Source organism: Echiichthys vipera (assembly GCF_963691815.1).
Source record: "Echiichthys vipera genome assembly, chromosome: 8".
Taxonomy (NCBI): domain Eukaryota; kingdom Metazoa; phylum Chordata; class Actinopteri; order Perciformes; family Trachinidae; genus Echiichthys; species Echiichthys vipera.
Genome location: NC_139833.1, coordinates 17,789,394 through 17,814,378, shown reverse-complemented (window position 1 = coordinate 17,814,378; position 24,985 = coordinate 17,789,394). Strand labels below are relative to the sequence as shown.

General features: G+C 40.5%; 3 protein-coding genes across 7 annotated transcripts in view; 1 reads left to right on the top strand and 2 right to left on the bottom strand.

The window, feature by feature from the left end:
* hivep3b (HIVEP zinc finger 3b) overlaps nucleotides 1–3,469 on the bottom strand; it is a 41,308-nt gene extending 37,839 nt beyond the window's left edge. For all 4 annotated transcript variants that reach the window (XM_083918290.1, XM_083918293.1, XM_083918292.1 and 1 more), the window contains exon 1: nucleotides 3,216–3,469. The gene's annotated coding sequence lies outside the window, so the exon portion shown is untranslated. The remainder of the gene's footprint in view (nucleotides 1–3,215) is intronic.
* Nucleotides 3,470–10,517: 7,048 nt separating this feature from the next.
* serinc2l (serine incorporator 2, like) lies at nucleotides 10,518–18,807 on the bottom strand. Its single transcript, XM_083919134.1, has 10 exons — nucleotides 18,738–18,807; nucleotides 17,123–17,284; nucleotides 16,766–16,953; nucleotides 16,579–16,658; nucleotides 16,284–16,421; nucleotides 15,978–16,147; nucleotides 15,484–15,574; nucleotides 13,154–13,304; nucleotides 12,851–13,060; nucleotides 10,518–12,243 (listed from the first exon to the last, which is right to left on the bottom strand). Exons 1-10 carry the CDS (start codon nucleotides 18,774–18,776, stop codon nucleotides 12,105–12,107), a joined length of 1,368 nt encoding a protein of 455 aa, XP_083775260.1. The 5' UTR covers nucleotides 18,777–18,807; the 3' UTR covers nucleotides 10,518–12,104.
* A 2,254-nt stretch (nucleotides 18,808–21,061) lies between these two features.
* On the top strand, nucleotides 21,062–23,981 carry stmn1b (stathmin 1b). 2 transcript variants are annotated; one of them, XM_083918250.1, is made up of 5 exons: nucleotides 21,062–21,127; nucleotides 22,718–22,763; nucleotides 23,124–23,296; nucleotides 23,420–23,611; nucleotides 23,695–23,981. In XM_083918250.1, exons 2-5 carry the CDS (start codon nucleotides 22,748–22,750, stop codon nucleotides 23,752–23,754), a joined length of 441 nt encoding a protein of 146 aa, XP_083774376.1. In that variant the 5' UTR covers nucleotides 21,062–21,127; nucleotides 22,718–22,747; the 3' UTR covers nucleotides 23,755–23,981. The 2 variants fall into 2 exon arrangements, with proteins under 2 accessions (XP_083774376.1, XP_083774375.1); XM_083918249.1 differs by having other exon boundaries at nucleotides 21,102–21,137.
* The last annotated feature ends 1,004 nt before the right edge of the window (nucleotides 23,982–24,985 follow it).

Below are 24,985 nucleotides of genomic sequence, written 5' to 3'. Positions count from 1 at the left end.
ACTCTTGCTCTCTGGCAAACAAGAGGAAATTCTATCTGCATTTAAAGGGGGCAGTCGACACACTGGTCTGGGCGAGAGGTTGAGTCGAGGCCAGACACTGATATGCAATCACCCTGAACACACACACACACACACACACACACACAAAAGGAGAACCACTAACTACAGTCAGGCCACCAGACTAAATAACATCTATTCAGAATACATTACAATGCAACTGGTAGCATGTAGTAAAATTATTAGGCTAGTGGGGCATTTGTGAAGTTGCCAGACTGGTACTCCTAGCCTCCATTTTGCATGTTGCGCGTGTGTGTGTGTGTGTGTGTACACAAGTGCAAAGTCTTGTTCCTGGTTCACTCCGATCTCCCAGCACTACAGTGGGTCTATTCTTCTGCGGGTGCTTCAGAGAACAGAATTAATGACCATCAGCAGGGACATGACAAGGTTGTGTCCACCAACCACCAGGACTTTACAGCGTGTGTGTGTTTCACTGCCAATGTATTATTTTTCTTGTAGGAGGATTGATAACAATGCCATCCTTTCACGCACGCTCATGCAGAGCAAACAAAACTTTAAACATGCTCACACATGCCATTTAATACTTTGTGTAATCTGTCGAGCTGGTGTAAAGCGGAACAGACTGGCAACTTACACGCTCGCTAAGTTTTTCTACAGGGTCACGCCATCCACCTAATAATTTCACATCAGGGTTTTTTTGTTTTGTTTTTGTATTTTTAGGGGGGGGGGCTGCAGATAATCCCCGGATCCTTCGCTCTGGCGTGGCCTTGGTTATCAGACCTTGCTATCTGCAGGAGGTGTGTCTGAACGGGAACTCCACATGACCCGTTCATGATTGCATCTCATACATTTGGATCAACACGTTGCCACCTGCAAGGCTGACTCTCAGTTTGTGTGAGAGACGAAGAAGTGGTGAGGGTATGCCACATGACTGAAAGTTTGGATGTACTAGGTGTCGAGTGGTTCTGTGTGAAGAAAACTGCCCTTTTCCATGTGGTGCGTAAGTTGCTTGCGCCAGGGAGCGATAAAGACACACACACGCACACACGCACGCACACGCACACACACACACACACACGCACACACACACACGCACACACACACACGCACGCACGCACATACGCATGCACACACACGATGCCGCGTGACTAATTGTCTGACTGGTGTCTTCAGTAATAAGTGTTATGTGTTAACAAAAAGTTATGTTTTGCTTTTATTTTACCTGAACAAACTCATCGTGCAAATGTACAACTATGATACTGAATACCAGAGCTTTTTGTAATGAATTGGCACTGCTAAACTGTATGAAAACAGGTTGTACAGCTTATACACATAATAGCACATTCACTTCCAGCTTTAAAACATAGTAATTATTCTTTACAAGCCTCCTTCTCACCTTTCAGCCAAGGTACATTGGTATAAAAACATCAAAGTAAGTCTGACGCGCAAGCTTTTATTCCCATCCATGTTAAAAACCATAAATGGCAGTAATCCTCCAAAGCTCAAAAACGATCAGATGCTTCACAATGTCAAACAATCTTGGAAATTTGCAAGGAAATGGAGCAGTGCTCTCCTCGGTTGCCTGCTGAGCCAGTGCCTTTCTTCAGCCAGCACCACAAGTGGTCTTGATCCGGGCCAGAGTGGAGCACTGTAAGGCTGCCACTTTGTGCTGATTCAATAAGAAATAATTGCATATTGGCCTCTCTCCATTCATCCCCCCTTCATCACCACTTTACCACTGACAATCTACTGTATTTTTGTGCTGTGTTACACTACGCACCAAGAGCTAAGGGAAGGACACTGCAGCATTGCTGCTATTGTTTTGTTTTTTTAACATCCACATTCCTTTGAGTTGCAGAGATATTGAACCTCCACTGATGCGAGAAAAAAAAAAGTATCTCTCAGCAGCAGCACCTGGCTTTAGGGCAGACAGCTGTGTAACCACTGTTGGCTCCATCTGCAGAGAGCAACTCTCACTTCAACTGCTATCCCCACCTCACTTCCTCTCACACTGGCGTTAGAGATGCAAAAAGTGCAATGACTTTGCCTTGCGCCAAACATCTTAATCTTTTCTGATTCCTTCACCTGATGTAATAACAATATGTTGTATATCAATTGTCAATATACTCACAGGTTATGCTTAGGAACTCAAGGTACTGATAAATAGGAGCTCATAGATCAGACAGGCAGACTAACAGACGGCTAGATCGATAGATGTAGCATGTTCTCTTGTTATTTAATAAGTCAATAGTCTATATGAAATAACCACGTTACAGTCTAAATTGCATGTGTGAAAAAAACACTTGGCAAATAAAAAAAACACTAGGTAATTTTACATTTACTCAAGGCATTTCATGTAAAATGAAAATACCAGTTTTAAGTGAAATTATAGAGAATAAATAAATATTTTTCCCAGCCTTACACTGACTAAGCTTACATGTAGGCCAATGCACACAAATAGCCTACAGAGTAATCAGATTAAGACAACAGTTTGATTGCTTTATAAAAAAGGTGAACCCTGTGTGGGAAGTATTGGCTATAAATCTGTCAAAAATATCTTCAACTTAAAAGCGGGAGAGTTACTGATTGAACAGCCGCCAGGAAGGAACCTGTTTTGGTCAGCTTCACCGATCTATCATATAACAACTGAGTACAAAAGCATGATGTCATCCCCTAAAAATCTGCCAAGTGTAGGTGTAGCCCATTACAAATAAGTTCACAGGCCTGATCCGAGAATCTTAACATTTGTGCGTAGAACTGCGTGGAATCGGCCCGGCCAGTCCGCACTATTGCTTTATACCTCAGCCGGGGTTTGTCATTAAAGGACACACGGGGTGAAGGAAGGTAGGCTGTAATGCGTGATGAAGCGAAAGCTGTCAGCTGCTTCAGCCGACACCGCTGCACTCACTGTAGTTACAGTCTCTCCACCATCCAAACCGACTGCTGCTGCTGCTGCTGCTGCTGCTGTGGTCCGCCGCTCAGCTTCGCCTTTATTTCCCATCACATATCATCACAACGCATAAGACGCAACTCAACTTCATGACACTCTCACTGTGAAAAAAAAACAAAACACACGGGCGGGATCCTGCGCTCAACTTCACACCCGCATCACTCCTCCGCGTGACAACCCGTTGCAGCACAACCGCAAACTATGTAATAAATCAGGCAATAATAATAATAATTCTGTTCATATTTACCAGATTGCTACAGTACGGGCGCTGCAGACATTTATCCCGTAGCGAAAGGACCAGAAGAAGAAGTCCGCATTTCCTGGATTGCGATGCTGGATAGAATTGCTCTCCGTGCCCGCGTTCCTGGAGAGGGACAGCCGCAAGGGCTCCGGGTGCTTCCCGCTGTTGTGTCAGACCGGACGGAGATGCCACATTGAGCCGATCGCCACAACAAAACAACATCTCGCCCCTACGCAAAAACACACTCGGCGGCTCCGCACCACCCCGCACGGCAGGTCCAATGGTCCCGCCCCTCCTGCCCCCATCTCAGCCTCCGCCAATGGGCTGGCGCGTCATGCGGATACCTCGTGAATAATCAGGAGGTGGCGGTAACAGCCATTGGTTGAAAGGAGAAATTTCCTGGTTAATGCTATTAATTCTAATGAGCCAGGCAACCTCATGCTTTAACCCGGACTGATTGGAGGGGTCTAGGCCTAATCGTGCACCCTCTCGATCTGAGCTGGTTTACCCAAATTTTATCTCTGATTCTGCAGCAATATTTCATCCCAACACACACTTACACACTCCCGCTTCACAGCGAGAATTAATAAGCCTACCTAAAGTGATGCTGACATGGCATCATGCAAAGAATAGATAACAGAGGTCAGGATCAGAGGCCACACATCAATTAACTTCTTCTGAACCATCAAAGGGTCACGTGCAGTGTTTTACAATCTATTACACACAGCTGAGCTAATCTCCTGCTTATCTGATGACCCAGTCTGACCTCCTCATACCTGGAGTACCAAGAGAAGAGTGTGTGGGGGGGATGAAGGTCAGACACAGTAAAGGCCACAGATAGAAGCAGTCCTGGTAGCTGCCGTGACCACTGCGTGCGTTGGTATCCTTGAGATCAAATGGTGCTTCTATAGGCCAGTGGACATCAGAGTTCACCGCGCCGGTGACTGTAGCAGGCAGCACACCTCATCCTCTCAGGCTGATCTCACGCAGTTTTCGCACGTACGAAAAGCAATGCGCAGTATTTCGTGTGTATTCTACGTATTATTTGTGTGTGTATACCCAGTAGTTAAAAGCATGCGACGTTATATAAGGCAAAAAGCGGCCGCGTAAGGAAGCAGGTTGGAGCAGTCGCTCACTCCTAAAACACAGGACTTTAAGCCAGAGGAGCGGGTTTCAATTCCTGTCAGTAATAAACCAATCCACGGCCTTTTACCTATCCTATCCTAAAGTGTTTTTCATCATGCCTAACACTAACATCTAAAATCATTCATTCATTCATCTTCAACCGCTTATCCCGGGGTCGGGGTCGCGGGGGTGCTGGAGCCGATCCCAGCTGACATCGGGCGTGAGGTGGGGTACACCCTGGACAGGACGCCAGTCTATCACAGGGCACATAGAGACGAACAGAGACAGACAACCATTCACACCTACGGGCAATTTCAGAGTCATCCATTAACCTAACACGTGGACTGTGGGAGGAAACCGGAGAAACCCACGCTGACACGGGGAGAACACAGTGCTAACCACTACACCACCGTGTAGCCCCGTCTAAAATCAGAAAATTTAAAATCAAAATTACAACTAAAATCAGTCACGTAATGCTGTGGTTGTTGCACTTCCGGTTCTACATCTTTGGACTTCCACTCCAGTTCTGTGGTTCATCAGTATGTTTTTTCGTACGAATTTCTTTGCATGACTTACGTAGGATTTGCCACAAACATGTTCATGAGAACACGTGGCTTCTCTTGACCTGAGTCACATCACATCATTAAAAAAAAGTCCTATACGGACAGTAATTAGATGTTTTATGATGTTTAGTCGAGGAGAAACCAGCAGTTCAGAGCAGCTCCGCAGCAAAGAGGAAAGGGAAGGAAAGAAGAGGAACGGCGGGAGGGAGGGATGGTGTGGAGAGGTGTAGAAAAGCACGAGAGGAGAGGGGGGAGCAAAGAAAGACAGTGGGAGGAAGGGAGAGACAAGAGCAGGAGATGGTGGAAGGAGTGCAGGGACACGCTGTGATGCGAGCGTCTCCGTACTGCCACAATATGACTCTGACAGGGCTTATGTAACCAGACTGGCCTGGCATTTGGCTCACAGCAGAAGCCGGCTGCACTGACTGTTATATAACTGCATTAGCTGCTCCTCTGAGCTCGGGCAGAGCATGCGCAGAGGAGAGCCTTACAAACACACGCACACACGCACACACACACACACACACACACACACACACACACACACACACACACACACACACACACACACACACACACACACACACACACACACACACACACACACACACACACACACACACACACACACACACACACACACACACACACACACACACACACACACACACACACACACACACACACACACACACACACACACACACACACACACACACACACACACACACACACATGACACACCCAAAAACAGACTTTATAGATTAGTTAATGATTTGCCAGAGTGAGAAAATAGAAAGGGATTGGACAAAATGAGGGGGGGGGGGGGGGGGGGGGGGGGCATGAAAGTCCAATGAAAAGTTCATCAATTTGTTAGGAACAAGCTTCCCTTATTCCAGCAACAGGTTTCCCATCCTGAAGAGCCTAATTGGGGTTTAATGTTGGGTAAATGTTTTCAGCGCACATGCAGTATGCCAGCAGGGCTCAAACTCAATTAGCTCCCCCTCAATGCAGCACATAATTTAATAGGCCTGGATCCCACTCTTAAAACCCAATTACAGGCATTTCCCAGTCATTCTGTCAGAGAGGTGGTCAGGGATGCAAAAACCCCTTCGCAAAACAGCGCTTATCCAAATCAACACCTGGGAAACAGTTGTACCAGTCAAGCACCACCGATTGCAATAATAAACGAAGGGATGAAACAGTGTGATGATCTGAGCGTTTCACCGTAGAGAGTGACCTTATTCTTGACAAGTGATGCAAAAACGTAGCTAAACGCTGACATTTCCAGACTAATTTACTAATGTGTGCGTGTGCGTGTGTGTGTGTGTGTGTGTGTGTGGGGGGGGGGGGGGTTAAGGTCAGGGATGACGCTGCAAGTGATAACCATTGTTTCAGTCAATCTGCAATTAATATTCCCAGGATGCCTAACCAAGCGTGGCTGCATGTGCTACACTAAGTGGTTCATAATCAGCACATTACAGCCTCTGATCTCTTATTACAGCGACAAATTGCATATGATGATAACAGAGGAAATGAAGGTGGGATTTATGACACTGGAGCCAATGGCCAAAGACAGAGAGAGTGTCCTAAATCTATCCAGGAGAAAAAAAGGAGTTCACATCTGCACATCTGATGATAACAGGGGGAATAAAAGTGTGATTTATGACACTTAGCTAATTTGTTCTCAGATGCTGTTGGCTCTGTTCAGAGGATGCTAAATTTTCAGATTAATGGAAGAGAATATTACAGTTCTTTAGTCTCATGGAACACAATCTGGTACTTTTATACTTGAAATGCTTCAGTCACTGACAGAGAAATGAAAACAAACAAGAGGTAAGTTTAGAGCAGAGTTCTTTAAAGAGTGAGTTTGTGTTAAAGTGTAAGTCCTGTGACCATGGTCTTTTTCGGCATGAAAATACATCAAATAAGCCATCGTTACGCTTTTTTTGTGTTGATCAACCATGTATAGCGAATGCCGGAGAAACGCTAACAGCCCGAAGGGCTAACACTGATTAGCTCGGGGCGGTGCGCTGAACTTATCCAAAACTTAATTATTTAACCACTAATATTGCGCTAAATAGCACCAAATCTCTGCAGTGGCATGGTTAGGGTCCCTACACATAAAACAAAGCACCAACAACGTAGTTAACAAACCTGGAGTTTATTATTTTTAAAAAAGGTTTTACAAGTCTGTGCCTTACCAGTAGGTCCATGTTGACAGGGTTCATACAAGTCGATTACCGAATGCACTGGAGTTCAGTTCCAGGAGGAAAGTTTTGGCATTGATAATTCCATGGAAATGCATTATTACTTGGCTGTTTGTGACGATGTCTATTGAGTGTTGACACGGAAATGAAAGGAGTTGCATATGTAAGTTACAAAATAATAATCAACTTGTAGGGACTTTACTACGAGAGGAGCTGCTAGTTGTTAAGTCTTTTAAAACAGGCTTTCAAAGCAGAGGTTTGGTGCTGTTTTGAGCAACATTAGTGGTTAAAAAATGCTGTTTTGGATGCGTTTAGCTCACCGTCCCGAGCAAATAGGTGCTAGCCCTTTGGGGCTGTTAGCATCCCTCCGAGCATTCTCTATATATGGTTGATCAACGAAAACAACTGTCTTAATGGCTTATTTGATGTATTGTATTTTCATGCAGAAAAAGACCATGGGGTCCATTTTCACCGGACTTACACTTTAAATGCCCCATATTGCAAAAAGTGAGATTTCCATGTCTTTTTTTTCAATTCAATTCAATTTTATTTATAGTGCCAAATCTTAACAAAAGTTATCTCAGGACACTTTACAGAGTAGGCATAGACCACACTCTATGACTTATTTATGATTTACATAGACCAAACAATCCCCCCCTTAGAGTATGGTGGCAACGAAAACCTTCCCTATAACAGGCAGGAACGTCGGACAGACCCAACTCTGTGGAGGACGGACATCTGTCTGGACCAGTTAGGGAGGAAGAAAAGGAGAGATTATAAAGTAGGTCATGGTGCAATATCAATACTGTGAAGTGTATCAAATGCATGTAAACCTTTTGTAATAGAAACCCAAAATACAAGCATGAATCTGAAAATGTGCATAATATGGGACCTATGAGACTGGAACAATTAAGATCAAAACACCAGAGCTTTTGAGGAGATGCTACCTGTTTGTTCCTGTTAGAGGAGTGACTTCATCGCTTTTCTGCAATGTCTGTGCATTTGGCGATGCTAATCGCACAAGACTCGACAGACCCACGCTGTGAGTTTGACCCATGAAGTGAAGCCATGTGTCAGGCCAGTTGTGCAGTGCACTGCTACAAAGACACAAGACAGGACTTCCACTCTGCAGAACATTCATGCAATGTGCAGTGTTCCAGCTTCAAGACAGGTCCAGTGCAGGAAAAATGAGGTCAGAGAGTTTACTCAAAGAAGACTGGGCGACTTACAGCGCAGAAATGTATGGAAGGCAATTTCTACAAATGTGATGCGAAAATATCATTCTGTAAGTCACTGTAATGAGAAACTTTCTCAAAATAATGAGTTTAAGTTAATCACAAGTTTGAAATACCAAGTCTTTTGACAAAGATTCTTGTTATTTCGAGATACTCATTATATTGAGATACTAAGTCATTATTGTTAAATATTATGTCATTATTTTTTAGATACTAAATAATTGTTTTTAAATATTAAGTCATTATTTTGTGATACTAAGTATTTTTTGATGAACTTACTCATTATTTTTTAGATACTAAATAATTTGTTTTTAAATATTAAGTCATTATTTTGTGATACTAAGTATTTTTTGATGAACTTACTCATTATTTTTTAGATACTAAATAATTGTTTTTAAATATTTAGTCATTATTTTTTTTCGATACTTAATATCTTTTGATAAACTTACTCATTATTTTTTAGATACTAAATAATTGTTTTTAAATATTTAGTCATTATTTTTTTCCGATACTTAATATCTTTTGATAAACTTACTCATTATTTTTTAGATACTAAATAATTGTTTTTAAATATTAAGTTATTATTTTGTGATACTAAGTATTTTTTGATAAACCTACTTATTATCTTGAGATTATAATACATTATTTTAAATACTAAGTCATTATTCTTTTTTTTATTAAGATTTGAAGTCGAGAAAATGACTCATTATTTTGAGATACTTGTTGTTTTTGAGATACCTGCCCATTATCTTGAGAAATGTAGCCATTATCTTTAGGTACTAGATACTAAGTCTAGATACTAAGTCATTTGAGTTGAGTAACTATTTCGAGATACTGATTATTTTGAGAAAGTTTCCCACTTTTTTATATACTAATTCATTACTCTGACATTTCTTAGGCTATTCATTATTCTGAGAAGTTTATGACATAATGACTGATATGATCTTTTTTAAATCACATTGGTAAAATTCGACTTACATATTGTTTGCAATGGCACAAAACACCTTTTCATTCATTCTGTTGCTTTAGTTTTTTGTAAATTTTTCATTACTTTAGCATCAGTGCTTTTTTTTTTTCTCCAGCTAAAAGCGCACACACTCTCATAGTTGTTTTATATTAACAGTTGTGTGCCGTTATCCTCCTACACTTCCGGGAAAGCTGTTGTTTCCTTCACTAAACGCAAAGGAAATAATAATTCATTCTCACAACTAAACTGTGACACAATCGACTCACGATTTTCACGGATAGGCTGAGCAAGGGGTGGTGCTGTGGGAGGGTGGAAGTCGACAGGAGGTAGTGTGTCCTGAACAGTTCCAGACAGTGCCAACTGGTTTGAGGGACTGTGGTGGCCAAAACCAACAGGCCCCCGTCTGCCGGCCAGGCGAGAAGGAAATAACACAGCAGAGGCTGCAAGCGCTGGCACACACCGCTCTGTCTCTGTACCAGAACAAGGGGAACGTCAGACACATTTAATGCTGCAGTTTACAGTTAGGCAAATAGGGCAAAAAATCTGGCCAGGGCTATAAATATTATTTATTGGATACACAAGTCTTTCAATTAAGCTTTGGACCTCTATCACAGGAAGCTAACTGGCAGAGCAAACACATAACAGTAGTTAAGGGTCAAGAGATTAGTGGCTGATGTAAGAGAGAGAAGCAGTGACGCAGCAAACAAGAAAACCCAGCAGGGGACACGGAAAGTAAGGCCAAATAATGAGACAATCCATCAGACCCAAAATACTTGCACCGAAGAAATGTGTCAGGAGTATGGTTCGCTTGTTTTGAATTGTCATCTTTACACAACGCTTCACCCAGAGTACAGAACGTGCTGTGATGTGCCTGTCAGCCCCCCCTTTGTCCCCAATTCTGGTACCTCATGACCTAAACCTACGGGGTGACGTACAGAAACGAAAGTGCTATCACACTATATGCACCCTGGGGACACATTAGAGATAAGGAAATGTCAAGTACAACCGATAACATCCATCCTCCTAAATCACCCCAAATGTTAACATTTTAATTACCTTTACCAGTAATAATTCTACTCCAGTAAATAAAAAAATAATATAATGTTTTTTTATCAAATGTCTATTATTAAAAGATAATTTTACTCAATGTATCTACTTGGCATTTTTCATGGGACAGAAAGGGCTCCATCAAGACAAAGTAAGTTACAGATTTCCATCTTTATTAAAAACAGTGTTTATTCATTAATTACAATATTAATTCTTGTCATAGGCCTATACCTTATTATTGGCATGCAATGACTGACTCAACACAATGTAAGGCAAGCACACGTCAGCATTAGTGTTTTGATTCTTTTTGAAACGCAGGACTACAAAAAGGCACTTTATAGTGTTTTGAAACATTTCATGTTATGATCTTGCAATTCAGCCTAAATAATCTCCTCAGAAGGACGACAATCGTGAAATGTATTACACATGACATGTCTGATAAAAGAAAATGATTAACAAATAAAAATAATTTATCGCAATGCTCCAGTCACAATACTCATATGCAGCAAGAGATACAAGAAATCTGATTAGTGTGTGGGCATTGAAATGTTTGCAAAGGATATAACATCGACAAAAAATTACATTTTCAGGATTGTATCAAAAACATACTAGTTGTATATCAACTTCTTCAATTCATATTGAAATTGCGGTAACTGCTATATAATGCATACAATTACTGTACCTCCATCACAACCACCAACATACTATGAAAGTCAATACCATTTAACAGCAATTTGTCATTTCTGAAATGAGTCACTATTTATATTGCAACGAGTGAAAATTCCCTTTTCTTCCTTCCCCTTAATTCAATAACACGCTCTCGCCATCCTGGAAATAATGGTATTTGTGAGAGCTCAGATAGTGTGAAGTTCACGCCACTACCTCCTGAACCGTACCACTGCACATGCTGACTGCGGTGGATTGATATAAATCTACCTGCTGCAAACAAACTACAGGTACAGATTGTTGTCGTGGCTGTACAAGGCCCAGCAAAGTCAGACATGGGAAGGCGTAGCACCGGAGATAAATGACCCTATGTTGGAGTAGACGAGGAAGAGCTGAGATTAGACTGGTGGTCTAGTAGGACCGTCTGGCTCAAGGTTCAGTGACGTGGATTTGCATACAGCGCAGCAGCAAAAGGGAAGCCCTGTTTAGATCTATAGGGCGTGTCATATTAGTCTTATCTAACTCTCACACTCAACTCGTTCCTGGGGGTCCCAAAGAGGGTTCCCCTTATTGCCCCCAGCACTAAAAGAATCCAGCTAATCAGGGAGTCCAGACCTGACCAATCAGAGAAGTCCGATCTCACAGTCCCTTAAAAGGGAATCTGTTACTGAAATGTCTGAGGTATCGAGAAAGTGCCTAGTTGTTGAGTTTTTGTGATAATTCGGACTAATTCAGGCATAGGTAGTGAGTTGAAGGTGAGTCATTGGCAAAGAAAAAAAATAGTTTATAGCCAAATCCAAATCCATCATCAATCAGGCTAAATTAAAATAAAATAAAATCCTTTTATACTGCGACTATCACTAAATAATCATACTGAGAATAGTAAAACAACACAAGTGCAATAACAGAAGAGGCATTGAACTGAAAGAGGAATTAAAGTAAATGAAATGTATTTCCTTTATAACATCTTTCCTATTTCCTTTATACCATCTTTCCAATTTCCTTCATCACATCCTTCTTGCTGCCTATTACACTAGGCAATAAAACAAAACAATCATATATACTTAAAAGACAAGAGATACTCAGTTAAACTCCCTGTCAGGGAAGATGAGAGGGGCAATGAGGGTCCAGAGGTAGAGCCCGAGGCCAAGCCAGCTGGAGGTCATCTTCACCCACACAACTGGCATACGGCTCTGCATGGCCTGGGTGGTGGTGTCTGGTCTGAGGGAGGACACAGAGGGAAAAGGACAATTTAGTAAAAACAACTCAACATAACACACGTTCTAAATATTGTTTTCATAGTACGGGCCATGAAGGTTCAGAAGCAGCGCTGCAGAGGGTGAGCTTTTTGATTCATTTGTTTTTCCTAAATTGAGGTGATGTTAGAAGATGACATTCAAGCTGTGTTCATGGAATAAATAACTTTTTTTGAAAGTAATGAGCCCTCTGGTGGCCATACTGGAAGCCTACAATGCCTGTGCAAAGAAAGAAAGTTGCTGATTTTAAAACACGTGGGCATCTCAGAAGCATCATACAGATGTGTCTATGTATCAAAATCTGCAGTCAGAGGCCTAGTGCATTCATTTTTCACAACATTTTGACTTGTCATAGCAGGAAAAGCACAAATGAAATGGCTCAGTTCCATCAAGTGTCCCTGTAAGCATGCACAGTGCCACGGCCTGGCAACTAGCTGAACTGAGGAATACAGTCATTTTTAATGTTACCAATTAAACCTGTTCTTGTTATGATATGCTACAATGACTGCTGGCCTGTTACCTCTAACCTTTGGGCCCCTCATGTTACATATTTAACCATCTGTTGCACTTACTGGTACCAGTTGGTGAGAGTCATCATAATGTACAGAGAAGCCAGACAGAGGTGGAAGTGGAAAAAGGAGTAGCTGTAAGAGACTTTCTCCTCCTCGTTGTCCACGGCCCTGCGCATGCCGTCCTCTCCCACCACGCCCTCTCCACCTGACCCTCCACCCTCTTCCGTCTGCATTAGCTTGTTGACCTGGGTGTTACTGGACGAACGGATACTAGGGAAGAGATGGAGAGAGTTGGTTTTTACAAAAATAAAAACAATACAGAAACGAAAGTACAATATAATCTGTGATGGTTTTTAAACCTACCTGGCGTAGAGAGTGCAGAAGAGGAAGATGATCAAACCCACAATGCCCTGAGCGTCCCACCACTGCACCTGTCCCGGGGTGCCGTCACCAGATGGTTCAGTGGTGCTGACGTTGGACACTAGACTCAACAAGCTGGGGTTACACTTTCGATCTAAGTCATCAAAGCACACACACATTAGACGTTTTATTATACTATAATAAGTTATGAAAAAAGACAAAAACATCATTACTCAGTGAGCATGTTGAAATTGGACATAATCTTGTATTGACTGAAATGACAACACAAATGTTTCAATTCTTATGTAAATTAACTCTGTACATGTTTTCCAGTTCATGAATACATTACTGCCCCTTAAATTTAAATAAATGTGAAACTATTTTCCACTAAACAGGGTTCCATCGACTATAATGTTTTCCAAGTGCTTTCTCAAAGTTGGAGTGCTGACCTTTTGTCTCCCCCCTCTGGCACTGAGGGTAATTACACAAACACACTGGTGACATGCCTCAGAAAAGCAGTGGGATTCATAATAGGGCTGCGTTGCTGTGGTCTCTCACCCCTTTTCTGACTGTCAAGGTACTGGGTAATACAGGTAGACTGACACACCATGTAACCAATCATAGTCAGCTACAATGTGAAGCGCTGTAAGTGAAATCTAATTCTATGTTGGTTGTAAAGATCCATTCTAAATGTTGTGTGTAAACAGATCTCAAATGCCTGCATGTAAATAAAACTAACTACACTAGAGCTGGTTACCGAACTTCCATACTTTATGCACTGACTAAGTTAGTAGAGATGTAGCATGCTTGTACCAAGATCTAACAATACTTGTGGCTGTCTGGCATTACAAAGTCTATGGTTACAAACCATACAGGCAGCAAATACACTACATTACTCAGAGGGATGAAGCTCACGTGTATATGTGGTTGTATTTTTGAGAGGCTTGACTAGTGTGTTGCATAGGTGTAAAGGAGCTAACATATTAAAAACAAAGATTTCTACCTTAATGTGTAATCTAATGTAACACTTCTTTAAGCCCCTCCCTAGAGTGACCACCGTCCAACCCTACGTTACCAACTGTAACTAAGCACGTGAGGCATTCAAGCTTTCAGAGCAAGGGAATGGTGTGCATATTTAAGTCCGACAGCATTTTCCCATGTCCCAGTGATATGCTCATTGGGTGATGCTGTTGAATGTGTATTTGCATGTTGGATGCGTTTCCATTGACATCTCCTAGAACAGTGGAGCAACGCCGACACACCACCCTCGTCTTATAAAGTTACCAGCCTGCCTGGTCCCCTGAAAATTATGTTCCCATACAATCAAACTGTATCCTCAATAACCTTTCGAGGGGAACATATTTTCAACTTATTGTGCTATTGCTAACCTCAGCACATTTTGTGATCGGTGTACAGCTAAAAGTTTCTCATGGAGTCATAACTCAACGTTAGCTTAAAAAAAAAGCAATAAATTGACTCGCCCTGTCGTACAAGAACATTGTTGTCTCCTTGTATTGTCAAGATGTTAGGTGGCTGACGCTGGCATTGGGGCCGTAGACTGCATGAGACAAGGATTTTTAACATACTCTTCATTCACAACACTCCAATGACAAATTAATATGATTCTGTGTGGAGTTTGCATGTTTCCCCTGTTTCTGCGTGGGTTTTCTCCGGGTTCTCCGGCTTCCTTCCACAGTCCAAAGACGTGCAAGGTTTAGGTTAATTGATGACTCTAAATTGCCCGTAAGTGTGAATGTGAGTGTGAATGATGTCTGTCTCTGTTTGTCTCTATGTGCCCTGCGATAGACTGCCGTCCTATCCAGGGTGTACCCCGTCTCACGCCCAATGTCAGCTGGGATCTGCTGAAATGTTATTTCCTTTGGTATATCTCTCACGGATATAGTTGAAAACTCCATAATGACATGCAGGACAAGACGCTTGACATGTCTAGCAACAGTAACCAAGAGAGGCGAAACTTAGTAAAGGGTGGCTTGTCATCGAAAATCATTCAATATCATCAATGCATCTGTACCAAACATTTTTCAATGATACCCAGCTCTACTCTACAGCCACAAGCTACCCCATTTTTTTCCATTCACTTGGGAAAGGCAGATCACACAACATGAGAGAAGGAAGGTGTGCTAACTATTCACTAAAAGCAGCCTTTTCTTCCTATAGCATGCCATGGAACTCACCAGTATGATCAAAATGCTGCAGCAGGTAATTGGCAAATATGTATGTTAAAGTAAAACAGTGAGTAAAATCACAACTGCATGCAATCAAAAGCTAAAGAAAAGAGCTGCAAATGTCGACTAAGAGAAGAGGCCACTCACTTGGATTGTTGGTCATTGCAGACCAAGTGACGTACATGGTGTAGAGGGAGATCAGTGAAGCCTGGAGCAAACCGGAGTGTGGCTGAGCTTCCTGTACCGAACAGGAAAAACATACGCTAAATCAATTGGCCAAAATGTAGCGACCCCAAAATGTGAAACAATGACTTGAAACAAACATCTGAGCAACTGTATTTGGATGTAGAGATTTTTTTCAACAATTCAACCACTGGAAATAATGGCAAGTTATTTATGAAGCAGGGAAAGAACATTGAGGCATCTTACAGCATAAACATAAATACACAACGATATCACATGCTACATAGTGCCCAAGATTTAGGAAAACCTTTGCTTTCCTTATCCCCACCACATAGCAAGACTGACATTTCCCCATTTATCTTATCCACTACAGAGCTCCCTTTTCAACAAATGCAGTTTTCCGGGGCTGTTTTTGTCTTTAAGAAAAGGTTGGCTTAGTACAGAGGGACACACAGTACCTGTATCTTAGGTAGGATGGAGACAATGGAGATGATGATGCAGAAAATAAGGTTGAGGCTGATGAAGACCTTGTGCTCCGTGCAGTCGTCAGGCTGTGTGTAGTAAACGTAGAAAAGCACCACAGCAGTAAAAGCAAGTGCGTAGTGGAGGAAGGTGAAAGACAGCAGGCCTGAAAATAACATGGACATACATTAATATGAATGGCTTAAAACCACAAATATAACAGTGTGCTATTGACCTGGACAGCAGAGCAGATCTGTCTGTCCAAATATTACGTCAACGCCTCTTTGAAATGGATGCCGTACCTGCATACCAGCATTTGTTGTCACCATTTTCAGCATTTTCTACCCACACTTTATTCCAGGAATGGGCAAAGTCGATGAGAAGAATAAGTTGGATGAGAATGAAGATGAAGGATCCCACTACCCCAAAGTAAAACCACACTGTGAAGAGGAAAAGAAACACAGCTGATACATCTTCCTAAAACTGAAGATCATAAATAGATATTTCTCCTTTGAGTCACATATAAATCACAAAGTCAGTCTCGAAAAAGATACAATATATTACTGTTAATATTAATTCAACAAAGCATGTTAGTACCAGTATGAAAAGTTCCGTCAGGGATGAAAAATGCTCCCACGGTAATCCCAATCAGGATCAGAAATTTAAAGAACCAGAACCTGGAAGATAAACAGTCAGCCACTATCAGCACATCAGATAAACAGAAGTAGCACATCTCTCCATCCCTCAAGACATGTATTCTATGACAGCCAATTAAAGAACTTACCCATTTTGAAGAGCTGCACGTGGGTCTTTGCTGCTACGGACACGAATCATGATGGCAAAGAACAGAAAGAAGAAGCAGGTCATGGCGAAGCACATTCGGTACACAGATTTGTAGCCCACAATGACATCACAGTTAACCTGGTTTTCAAAACCAAGTAGAGCACTTCCTCCCTGGCAAAATCCTGGGATCTGAAATACAGCAAAAGTTCAGAAGACAAATGTGCAATTAAGCATATGATCAATGTATTTACAAGGGAGAATATGTAACATTACTTCAACTACTTTAACAGCATATAGTGACTCAACACAACCCTGAACAACTGTTATATAGTCGCATTAAGAGGAACAGTGATCTTACTTTACGGAGCTGTGTCTCCATTCCAGGGAGGATCATGATGACAGACACCATGGTCCCCAGCAGCAAAAAGAAGGAAAAAACCAGCCGTGTGATGGTGGAGTTGTTGGAGGAGGGACAGCAGCCACACAGAAGGCATGGTGCTGAGCCACACAGACAGGAGGCCTGTGAATGATGGGAGGATGGCAAAGGAATGGGAGGGAAAAAAAAGACAGGGTTAAAGCTATGGAGCGGACACACTTTTAGTCTCAAATACAGTCAAATGAATGCGGCATATGTCCCAAAATTCTTTTGCATCAGTTTATGGTAGATATGTCTTTATTTTTGTAAAGAAAGAACACAAAATTCCAGCCGTGTGACAATTCAAAAAAAAATGTAATATAATACACATCGGGCTCTCAGGCATTCAGAATTGCTTTCATATAGTAATGTATCTCTGCTGAGTCATTGTGTGTTTTGTTTGGGGGAAGTTATGAGGCACCTGTTCATGTTAATGATATATTAATTAATTTTAAATAATGGACTGTGTTTCAGCAACCTTACTGCTCATGTTCAAAACGTTCTGTATATTAAAAACATGTCCTACATATCTGTTTACTCTGAGAAGGTTGTGCTTAATTGTTATATTTGTGAAAATGGAACTGTAATTTAATCAGAAAAAACATAGTCACGTGAATGTAGTCCAATCAATGTAGGCAACTGCTTTCCTATCATAAATAGGTTTTGTTCCATTATAAATACCGGGCTGGTAAATTATTTATCTTGTTAGCACCACCCACATATCTGACTCGTTGTCCCAGTTTGACAAGAAAATCTAGGTAGGACGTAATAATAACTGCCCATGGGTTTTGTGATGCCATTACAAAACATTAGTAGTTATGATTCAAAGATGTAAACATACTAAATGTGTCCATGTTTAGATTCCTGTTTCCATGAATGTGAATGACAAGAACCAAGGCTGTTGCCTAGCAATGGAATTCCTTTTTTAATGGAATTCCATTGCTAGGCAACAGCCTTGGTCCTTGTTAACTTCCTGTCAGCTGATGTCATTCACATTCACTGCAACGGGAATCAATCTTCGACACATTTAAATGGGTATGTTTAAAAGGTCTACTGTATAGTTCACACAGGAAAACACAAACAGACCCCACTTCTGACTGTCTAAGCCTGGCTAGCGGTATTCCTGTTGTATGGGCCGCACCAGGGTGCTCCCAGAAGATTTCAGTCAAAACTTTGTAACGGTAGCGTCAACTATCTAACCTAACGTTCGTCAGCGTGGGGTTAACGTTTCTAACGTAGCTGTTAAGTGCAAATGGCCTGTTATGACCAGGTTATGACACTTGCTCATTATTTGCACTTCTGATTCCCTATCTTGCTAAGACAACTCCCAACTGCCAGCGGTATATGTCCAGTAATGATAGTATTTGGTAGTAAACAGCTAAGCTGGGAGTAAATGCGTTATTTAACTGTAGCGTACGTTAGCGCTGTCCGCTAACGTGGATCCCTCAGCTAACGTCAACATTAATTTAGCTCGCCTAACGTTAAGACGACGTGAGTGAGCTTAAGCCTTCCGTTGGTATTTATTAAGATAACATTCGTATTAAAAATAGGTACTTACACAGCTGGCTAACGAGCACAATGCCAGACAAGCCCCCATGTTGGTATCAAAATGTGTCAGCCTTTCGTTATCCTGCCAACATAAACAGTCGGAAGTTGCTAGACTGCCTTTCAACATAAAAGTCTTCACAGTTACTTCGAACTAGAAGCTTTTCAACATAAAATACGTAAAATGTAGAATGCTGGGCCCAACAAGAGATGCGAGTAGGACAACTGTTTACCTGTGGATTGTTGTTGTTTTTATTTGTATTTTTCTCTATTTATTTCTGTTTCATTGTTTTTATTGTCTATCTATTAATCTGTTTGTATTGCGTATATGTATTATCTCTATAGTGATTGCAGCTAAAGCTGTCAGCGCCGGAGTACAAGAAAAGTAACCCCACGGAGAGAATTAAGTATAATTGGATTGAATTGAATTGAAAATGAAATTTTTCTGCATTTTTAGAAATGACAACACATCTTTGTGTTGTGAATTTGTTAAACGTTGTTGCATGTGTTTTGGCATTGTTTAATTCTATCCAAAAATGGTCTAGTTGTGTCTGCATCAAATGGATAACAGGATTGTGGGGACTTTAACACCTGTTTGAAACCTACCATCTGTCCTCTCACTCAACATCCCAGGAGCTGAGAGTCTGTTTAAATCTACCTGGATAGAGAGCATCTCAGGTGAGGACAGAAGCCTCTTCAAAGCCCCTTCTGTTGGTAGTGCATCAGCACACTACAGCAGGGAGCCAACAGTGATTAGATTATTAAAAGACCCTTATATATAACCTTGAACAGGAAATATGTCAGTGCCATACACTCAATTCATTCACTAGTAACTATTGAGAACTACTAGGCTAAGTGAAATTAATCAACTTGGACATTTCTCAATAAACCGAACACTGAAAGGAAAAAATAATTCCTATGTTTTATCGAGATAACAGTTGAAAATAAGCCCACAAGAAATACAGCCATAAAACACAAAGGGACCATTACTGAGAAGCTGTGATTAATCATATATTTGCGAAAATTGAATAGTGATTTAATGAGGGAAAAATACAGGATAAGGAAGATATTTTAATTGCAGTAATGACAAACATGAATGGAGATAATGTAGATACAGGGAACATTTTGGTACATGTGATTTAATGTAGCCTCTCCCACCCACTAGCAGCACCACCAGTCAAATCAAATCTTTCTGAACATTTGAGCTTTTTATGACTCATTCTCACAGATGTTGATTCCACAGAAGCATGTGGCAGCTGGATACAAGTCAGTTAAATTAGAGTAAGGTCCTTAGTGATGTAATGTAATATGAGGTATAATCTATTTTGATTTAGGATGAATACGACAATTTGTAGGACTGTGATCAATATATGAAGAATGTTTGTCAATGGATATATCCAATGCATTTTGTTGAAATACTGAGATTAATGCCTATACTTGGGAAGGTGCATTTAGATCCTTGCAAGCTGTTGACATAGTATCAGCAATAAGGTCAGAGATAGCCAATAAACCATGAAGGAAGGGAGACACGGGCATCTGTCGATAATGGTCTACTTATTAAGAACTCCTGCCTTATTCAAGCTGGAGATAATGTTATTATCATAGAGCAACAATTGATTAATGTGATATGTGATATAATGTGACAATAAATGCTTTACTGTATCTGTAAAATTTCACTTGAGGTCATATTTAATGTGTACAGTATACTCAGAAACAATTATCTTCTGAATTTGGGCCATTATTCAACCATAATTTATTAATGTTGTGTTGTGCCCATTGTAAATGTAACATTGGACTATAATATTAGACAGATTTATTACATTGTATAGGTCTTCTGTTTTTTCTGAAGTATATATCATATATAAATACCGCCAATTTATTATTTATTTAATTGTAATACTTAAACATGCTCTATATATTGTCTTTAAACATTTAAAGGAAAACAATACGGATGACTTTGCATTATTCATTATACAGCCGTTGAGACACCCTGGCACATAAAACATAACAAACCTGTACCATTACCAAATACTTATATTACTTTTACTCATAATACTTACCTTCCAGGTTTCTTCCAATGTAACACAATAGACTGAATTGCATATCTACATTGGACTAATGTGGATGATTTTATTCACTGTTACATGACTAAAGGTAAACGCAGGGTCTTTTCACAGCCACGAGGTTGTGCCAGCTTTGTGTCTGTTTTTTTTTTCCTTGTTTTTTTGACTTGTGTTCCTGGCGCTTGTAGTTTCAACACCTGCTGTGATTGGTGGATTTCGACCAATGAATGCAAAGAGCTCTGATGACGTAGGGTTTTTGCGCGAAGGTGCAGATGTTGGCGGTCTGGTCCGCTGAGCAGAAAAGAAGAAGGAGAAGAAGAAGGAGTGTTTTCAAACTGAGGTACTTGACGGTGAGAACAATGCTTTTATGCTAATGTTTATCCAGGCTTTCAGACCATTCAAACAAAGAGTTCAGAGAGTTAAAGGTCCGTTCGAGACATTTTTTGCAGCATTATAATGTCTGCTCAGCATCACTGAAGTCATATAACGGTAATTAACAGACGTTATTGTCTTGGCCGCTGCTGTACGTTAAGTTCAGCTTCAAATTAAAAGAAGCTTTTAAAAATGCATTCAAACACTGTATCGTATGCATAATTTATACCAATATGTTGCCATACACTATAAGCTGATTAATTAATGTAACGTTGCACTATGTTTGGCTGGCTGTTCTGTTGTTTTGAGTCGATATTATGTATTTATTAAACGTTAAGTTGTAAGTTTAGGTAGTTAGTCAGGAGCTTAATTGTTTTGCTCTGCATCACAGTTATCACATTTAATAACTTTTTTGAAAGTGACGTTCTGTAGCTTAGTATTTCAAGTTCGTATGTTTAGTGATATATCATTTCTATTGCCCCGCCCCCGCCCCCCGCCATTTTTGTAACAACACATGTTACAGGAAAATGTATGTGTGCACTGTCCAGCAGCAGTAGGCACCCAGAAACATCCCCTATATTACCCCCAAGTACTCACTTCTTTCACTTCAGTAAAAGTAGTAATACCCCACTGTAGAACTACTGTAATGTAGAAAGTAAAAAAAGTTACTTAAGTGAAAGTACAAAAGTCTTAGGATCAAAATGTAGTTAAAGTACAAAAAGTAAAATTACTCATTTTGCAGAATGGCCCATTTCAGAATATTATATTATTGTTAGATTAATGTCAATATCACTTTAATGTTGCAGCTGATAACAATGGGATTCATTTTTTTTACTTTATATACTCCTGTGTAGCTTAATTCATTTGTTGATAATATTTTATAATCATAATCTGAATCTGTAAAAGAACTAGTAACTAAACATGCAAAATAAATGTAGTGGAGTAAAATGTAGAATATTTCCTCTGAAATTGTAGTGGAGTAGAATTATAAAGTAGATTTAAATGGAATTACTCAACTAAAGTACAAGTACCTTAAAATTGTACTTAAGTACAGTACTTAGACAATTTCAACCACTGCTATCACGTGGTAATATTATAGACCATCATGTAATTTTGTAACTGATAATCTGATTATGTAACTTTAAAATGTAAGGTATAATGTGGAACTACTGTACTACAGCACCCACTGCTGAGAAGATCAGGCCTATTAATTACACGCTGTGTGTGTCATCAAATTAAACAACATGAGTATTCAAGGAGGAAGGTTACCCTCTTAATATGCTTAAAATATTACGGGTTTTGATTTCATAGGCCAAAGAAGGAGGCAAAAACCTAGGTATTTTTTAAAAGGCGTACTTTAAAAAACATCAAAACATGAGTTGTAACTGTCAGCTCCAGTGCCATTCATGCTCTGCTTTCCTGCTGAGACGTCATGAGCATGCTGTAAAAGTAGCATTCTTTCATATGTGGACAATTGACCAATGTAAAATTAAATCTAATCCAATTTGTATAATTAGACATGTATTGCCTGATAATAACCTCCTTTTTCTTCTTCCAGTGGTATCAAAAAGGCAACTTTCCTACTGAGATGGCAAGCTGTGGAGGTAGGTGTAAGCTGCACAAATACTTATGTGAATGAGTAGTCTTGGCAGAGAATTAGATTAAATTAAATACTTTTTAAAAAAGTTAAATTCTAGGGCTGCCCTCCCAGTCCATTCGTCATTTTTTTAATGCTTTTTTTCATGCTGAAACTTATGAGCACATCTCAGGTAAACACAACATTTAAAATGGTGTTTTTGCACCATTTTTCTTGTGGAGAATCACAGTTTTTCACAACAGTTTTTTGATAATCCTTTATATTTGTTTTGCCATTCATAAAGTAATATGGCTGATACTGGTATTAGGCTAAACTATTGCCATGTTGTGACCTTGACCTCTGACCTCACGTCATCATACGTCTGCAGACATGCAAGTGAAGGAGCTGAACAAGCGTGCTTCCGGTCACGCGTTTGAGGTCATTCTGAACCCCTCAACTCCGGACGCCAAAAGTGAATTCCCATTGTCCCCACTTAAGAAGAAAGAAACATCGCTGGATGAGATCAAGAGGAAACTGGAGGCTGCAGAAGAAAGACGCAAGGTATTGTCAGAAATAAATGCTTATAGATGAGAGCAAACTACCACTGACTGAGCTGTAAAACCTTGCATTTGAGTACAGGATCCAGGTTCTTACTGCAAATGTTCTCTTTTGTCGTTTTGCCAGAGCCACGAGGCTGATGTGCTGAAACACTTAGCTGAGAAACGAGAGCACGAGAAGGAGGTCATCCAAAAGGCCATCGAAGAAGAATGCAAGTTTAGCAAGCTGGCAGAAGAGAAACTCAATCAAAAGATGGAGGCGAATAAAGAGAATCGCAGTGCAAGGATGGCAGCTCTCAATGAGAAATTCAAGGAGAAGGTGAGCTCCTAATGGCATGTTAACCTGCGTTGAAATAATACTAACTACAGTGTTGTGATGCTTCTGCTTTTATTCACTCACAGGACAAGAAGCTTGAGGAAGTGAGGAAGAACAAGGAGGCAATGAAAGAAGTGGAGAATTAACGTCTTTAGGATCTGGAAAATGGTCTTTACATCTCCACAGATAAGCTTTATTTTTTTAACTGGCACTTATATGGTATTGTTTGTTGTGTTGGTTCTGATTATACTGTTGAATAAAAGCTGTTAAATGTCAGATTGGGTGTTGATATAGTCTGATTCTTCTTTACTTGTGAATGTCTTATTGGCAGCTAATTGGGCTAGTTTTTTTGGTACAAACTATATTATTAATTGAAAAAAAGGGTCCATCTACTTCATACTGTTAAAATACATCATATAGTTTATATGTAGTGTTCTGTACTATTGCTAATGTTGCATGTTTGAATACACTGTCAATGCCAAGGTTCAGCCATTAAAGTCTATACCCTCAATTGAATCATTTCTGTTGTTGTTTGTGTGTGTGTGTGTGTGTGTCTGAATGTATTACACATAGTAATACTTAGATACTGCTGACACCTAGTGGCAGTCAGGTGATCCTGGTGATCTTGTTGAACTGCTCACAACTCATCCATGGTGAGGCCATAAAGGCTGGGACCCAAAAATTGGGTTAAAGCAGCACTACTATAGGGACCGCTGTACACAGTAAAAATTGAGTTTCGTGTTGAACCGGGCTTAGAATAAGTTGTAGGGTCGCCTAAATATACCATTTTATGATCGTGTAGTGGTTAGCACTGTCGCCTCACAGCAAGAAGGTTATAGGTTCGCATCCCGGCCCGGGCCTTTCTGTGCGGAGTTTGCATGTTCTCCCCGTGTCTGCGTGGGTTTCCTCCGGGTTCTCCGGTTTCCTCCCATAATCCAAAGACATGCATGTGTTAGGTTGATTGATGACTCTAAAATTGCCCGTAGGTGTGAATGGTTGTCTGTCTCTGTACGTCTCTATGTGCCCTGTGATGGACTGGCGTCCTGTCCAGGGTGTACCTCGCCTCACGCCCGATGTCAGCTGGGATCAGCTCCAGCACCCCTGCGACCCCGACCCCGGGATAAGCGGTTGAAGATGAATGAATGAATGATCGTCAGTTTTGTGTAAATTAAATTTGTTTTCAGGAAAATGCCGATTTATCTTTGCTAATAATATGTTGGATATAATGTTAATGTATGCATTCAGCCACATTTTAAATTTGGTAAAAACAGGTTCAAAAAAATATCAAACATTAATTTGGTTGCCTCCCTGCAGTAGCTCTTTGCGACTCAACGTTGAAGATATGTGGTATAAAGGATCTAATGAATAAAGTAGGAT

Excerpts from the sequence above, each read along its gene's own strand:
- serinc2l (XM_083919134.1), bottom strand. The coding sequence starts at position 18,776 with ATGGGGGCTTGTCTGGCATTGTGCTCGTTAGCCAGCTGT. Across the intron at positions 17,285-18,737 it reads TGTGCTCGTTAGCCAGCTGT|GCCTCCTGTCTGTGTGGCTC; the intron begins GTAAGTACCTAT and ends CATCATTCACAG. Across the intron at positions 16,422-16,578 it reads TGACGGAACTTTTCATACTG|TGTGGTTTTACTTTGGGGTA; the intron begins GTACTAACATGC and ends TCCTCTTCACAG.
- stmn1b (XM_083918250.1), top strand. Across the intron at positions 23,297-23,419 it reads CTGCAGAAGAAAGACGCAAG|AGCCACGAGGCTGATGTGCT; the intron begins GTATTGTCAGAA and ends TCGTTTTGCCAG. Across the intron at positions 23,612-23,694 it reads ATGAGAAATTCAAGGAGAAG|GACAAGAAGCTTGAGGAAGT; the intron begins GTGAGCTCCTAA and ends ATTCACTCACAG.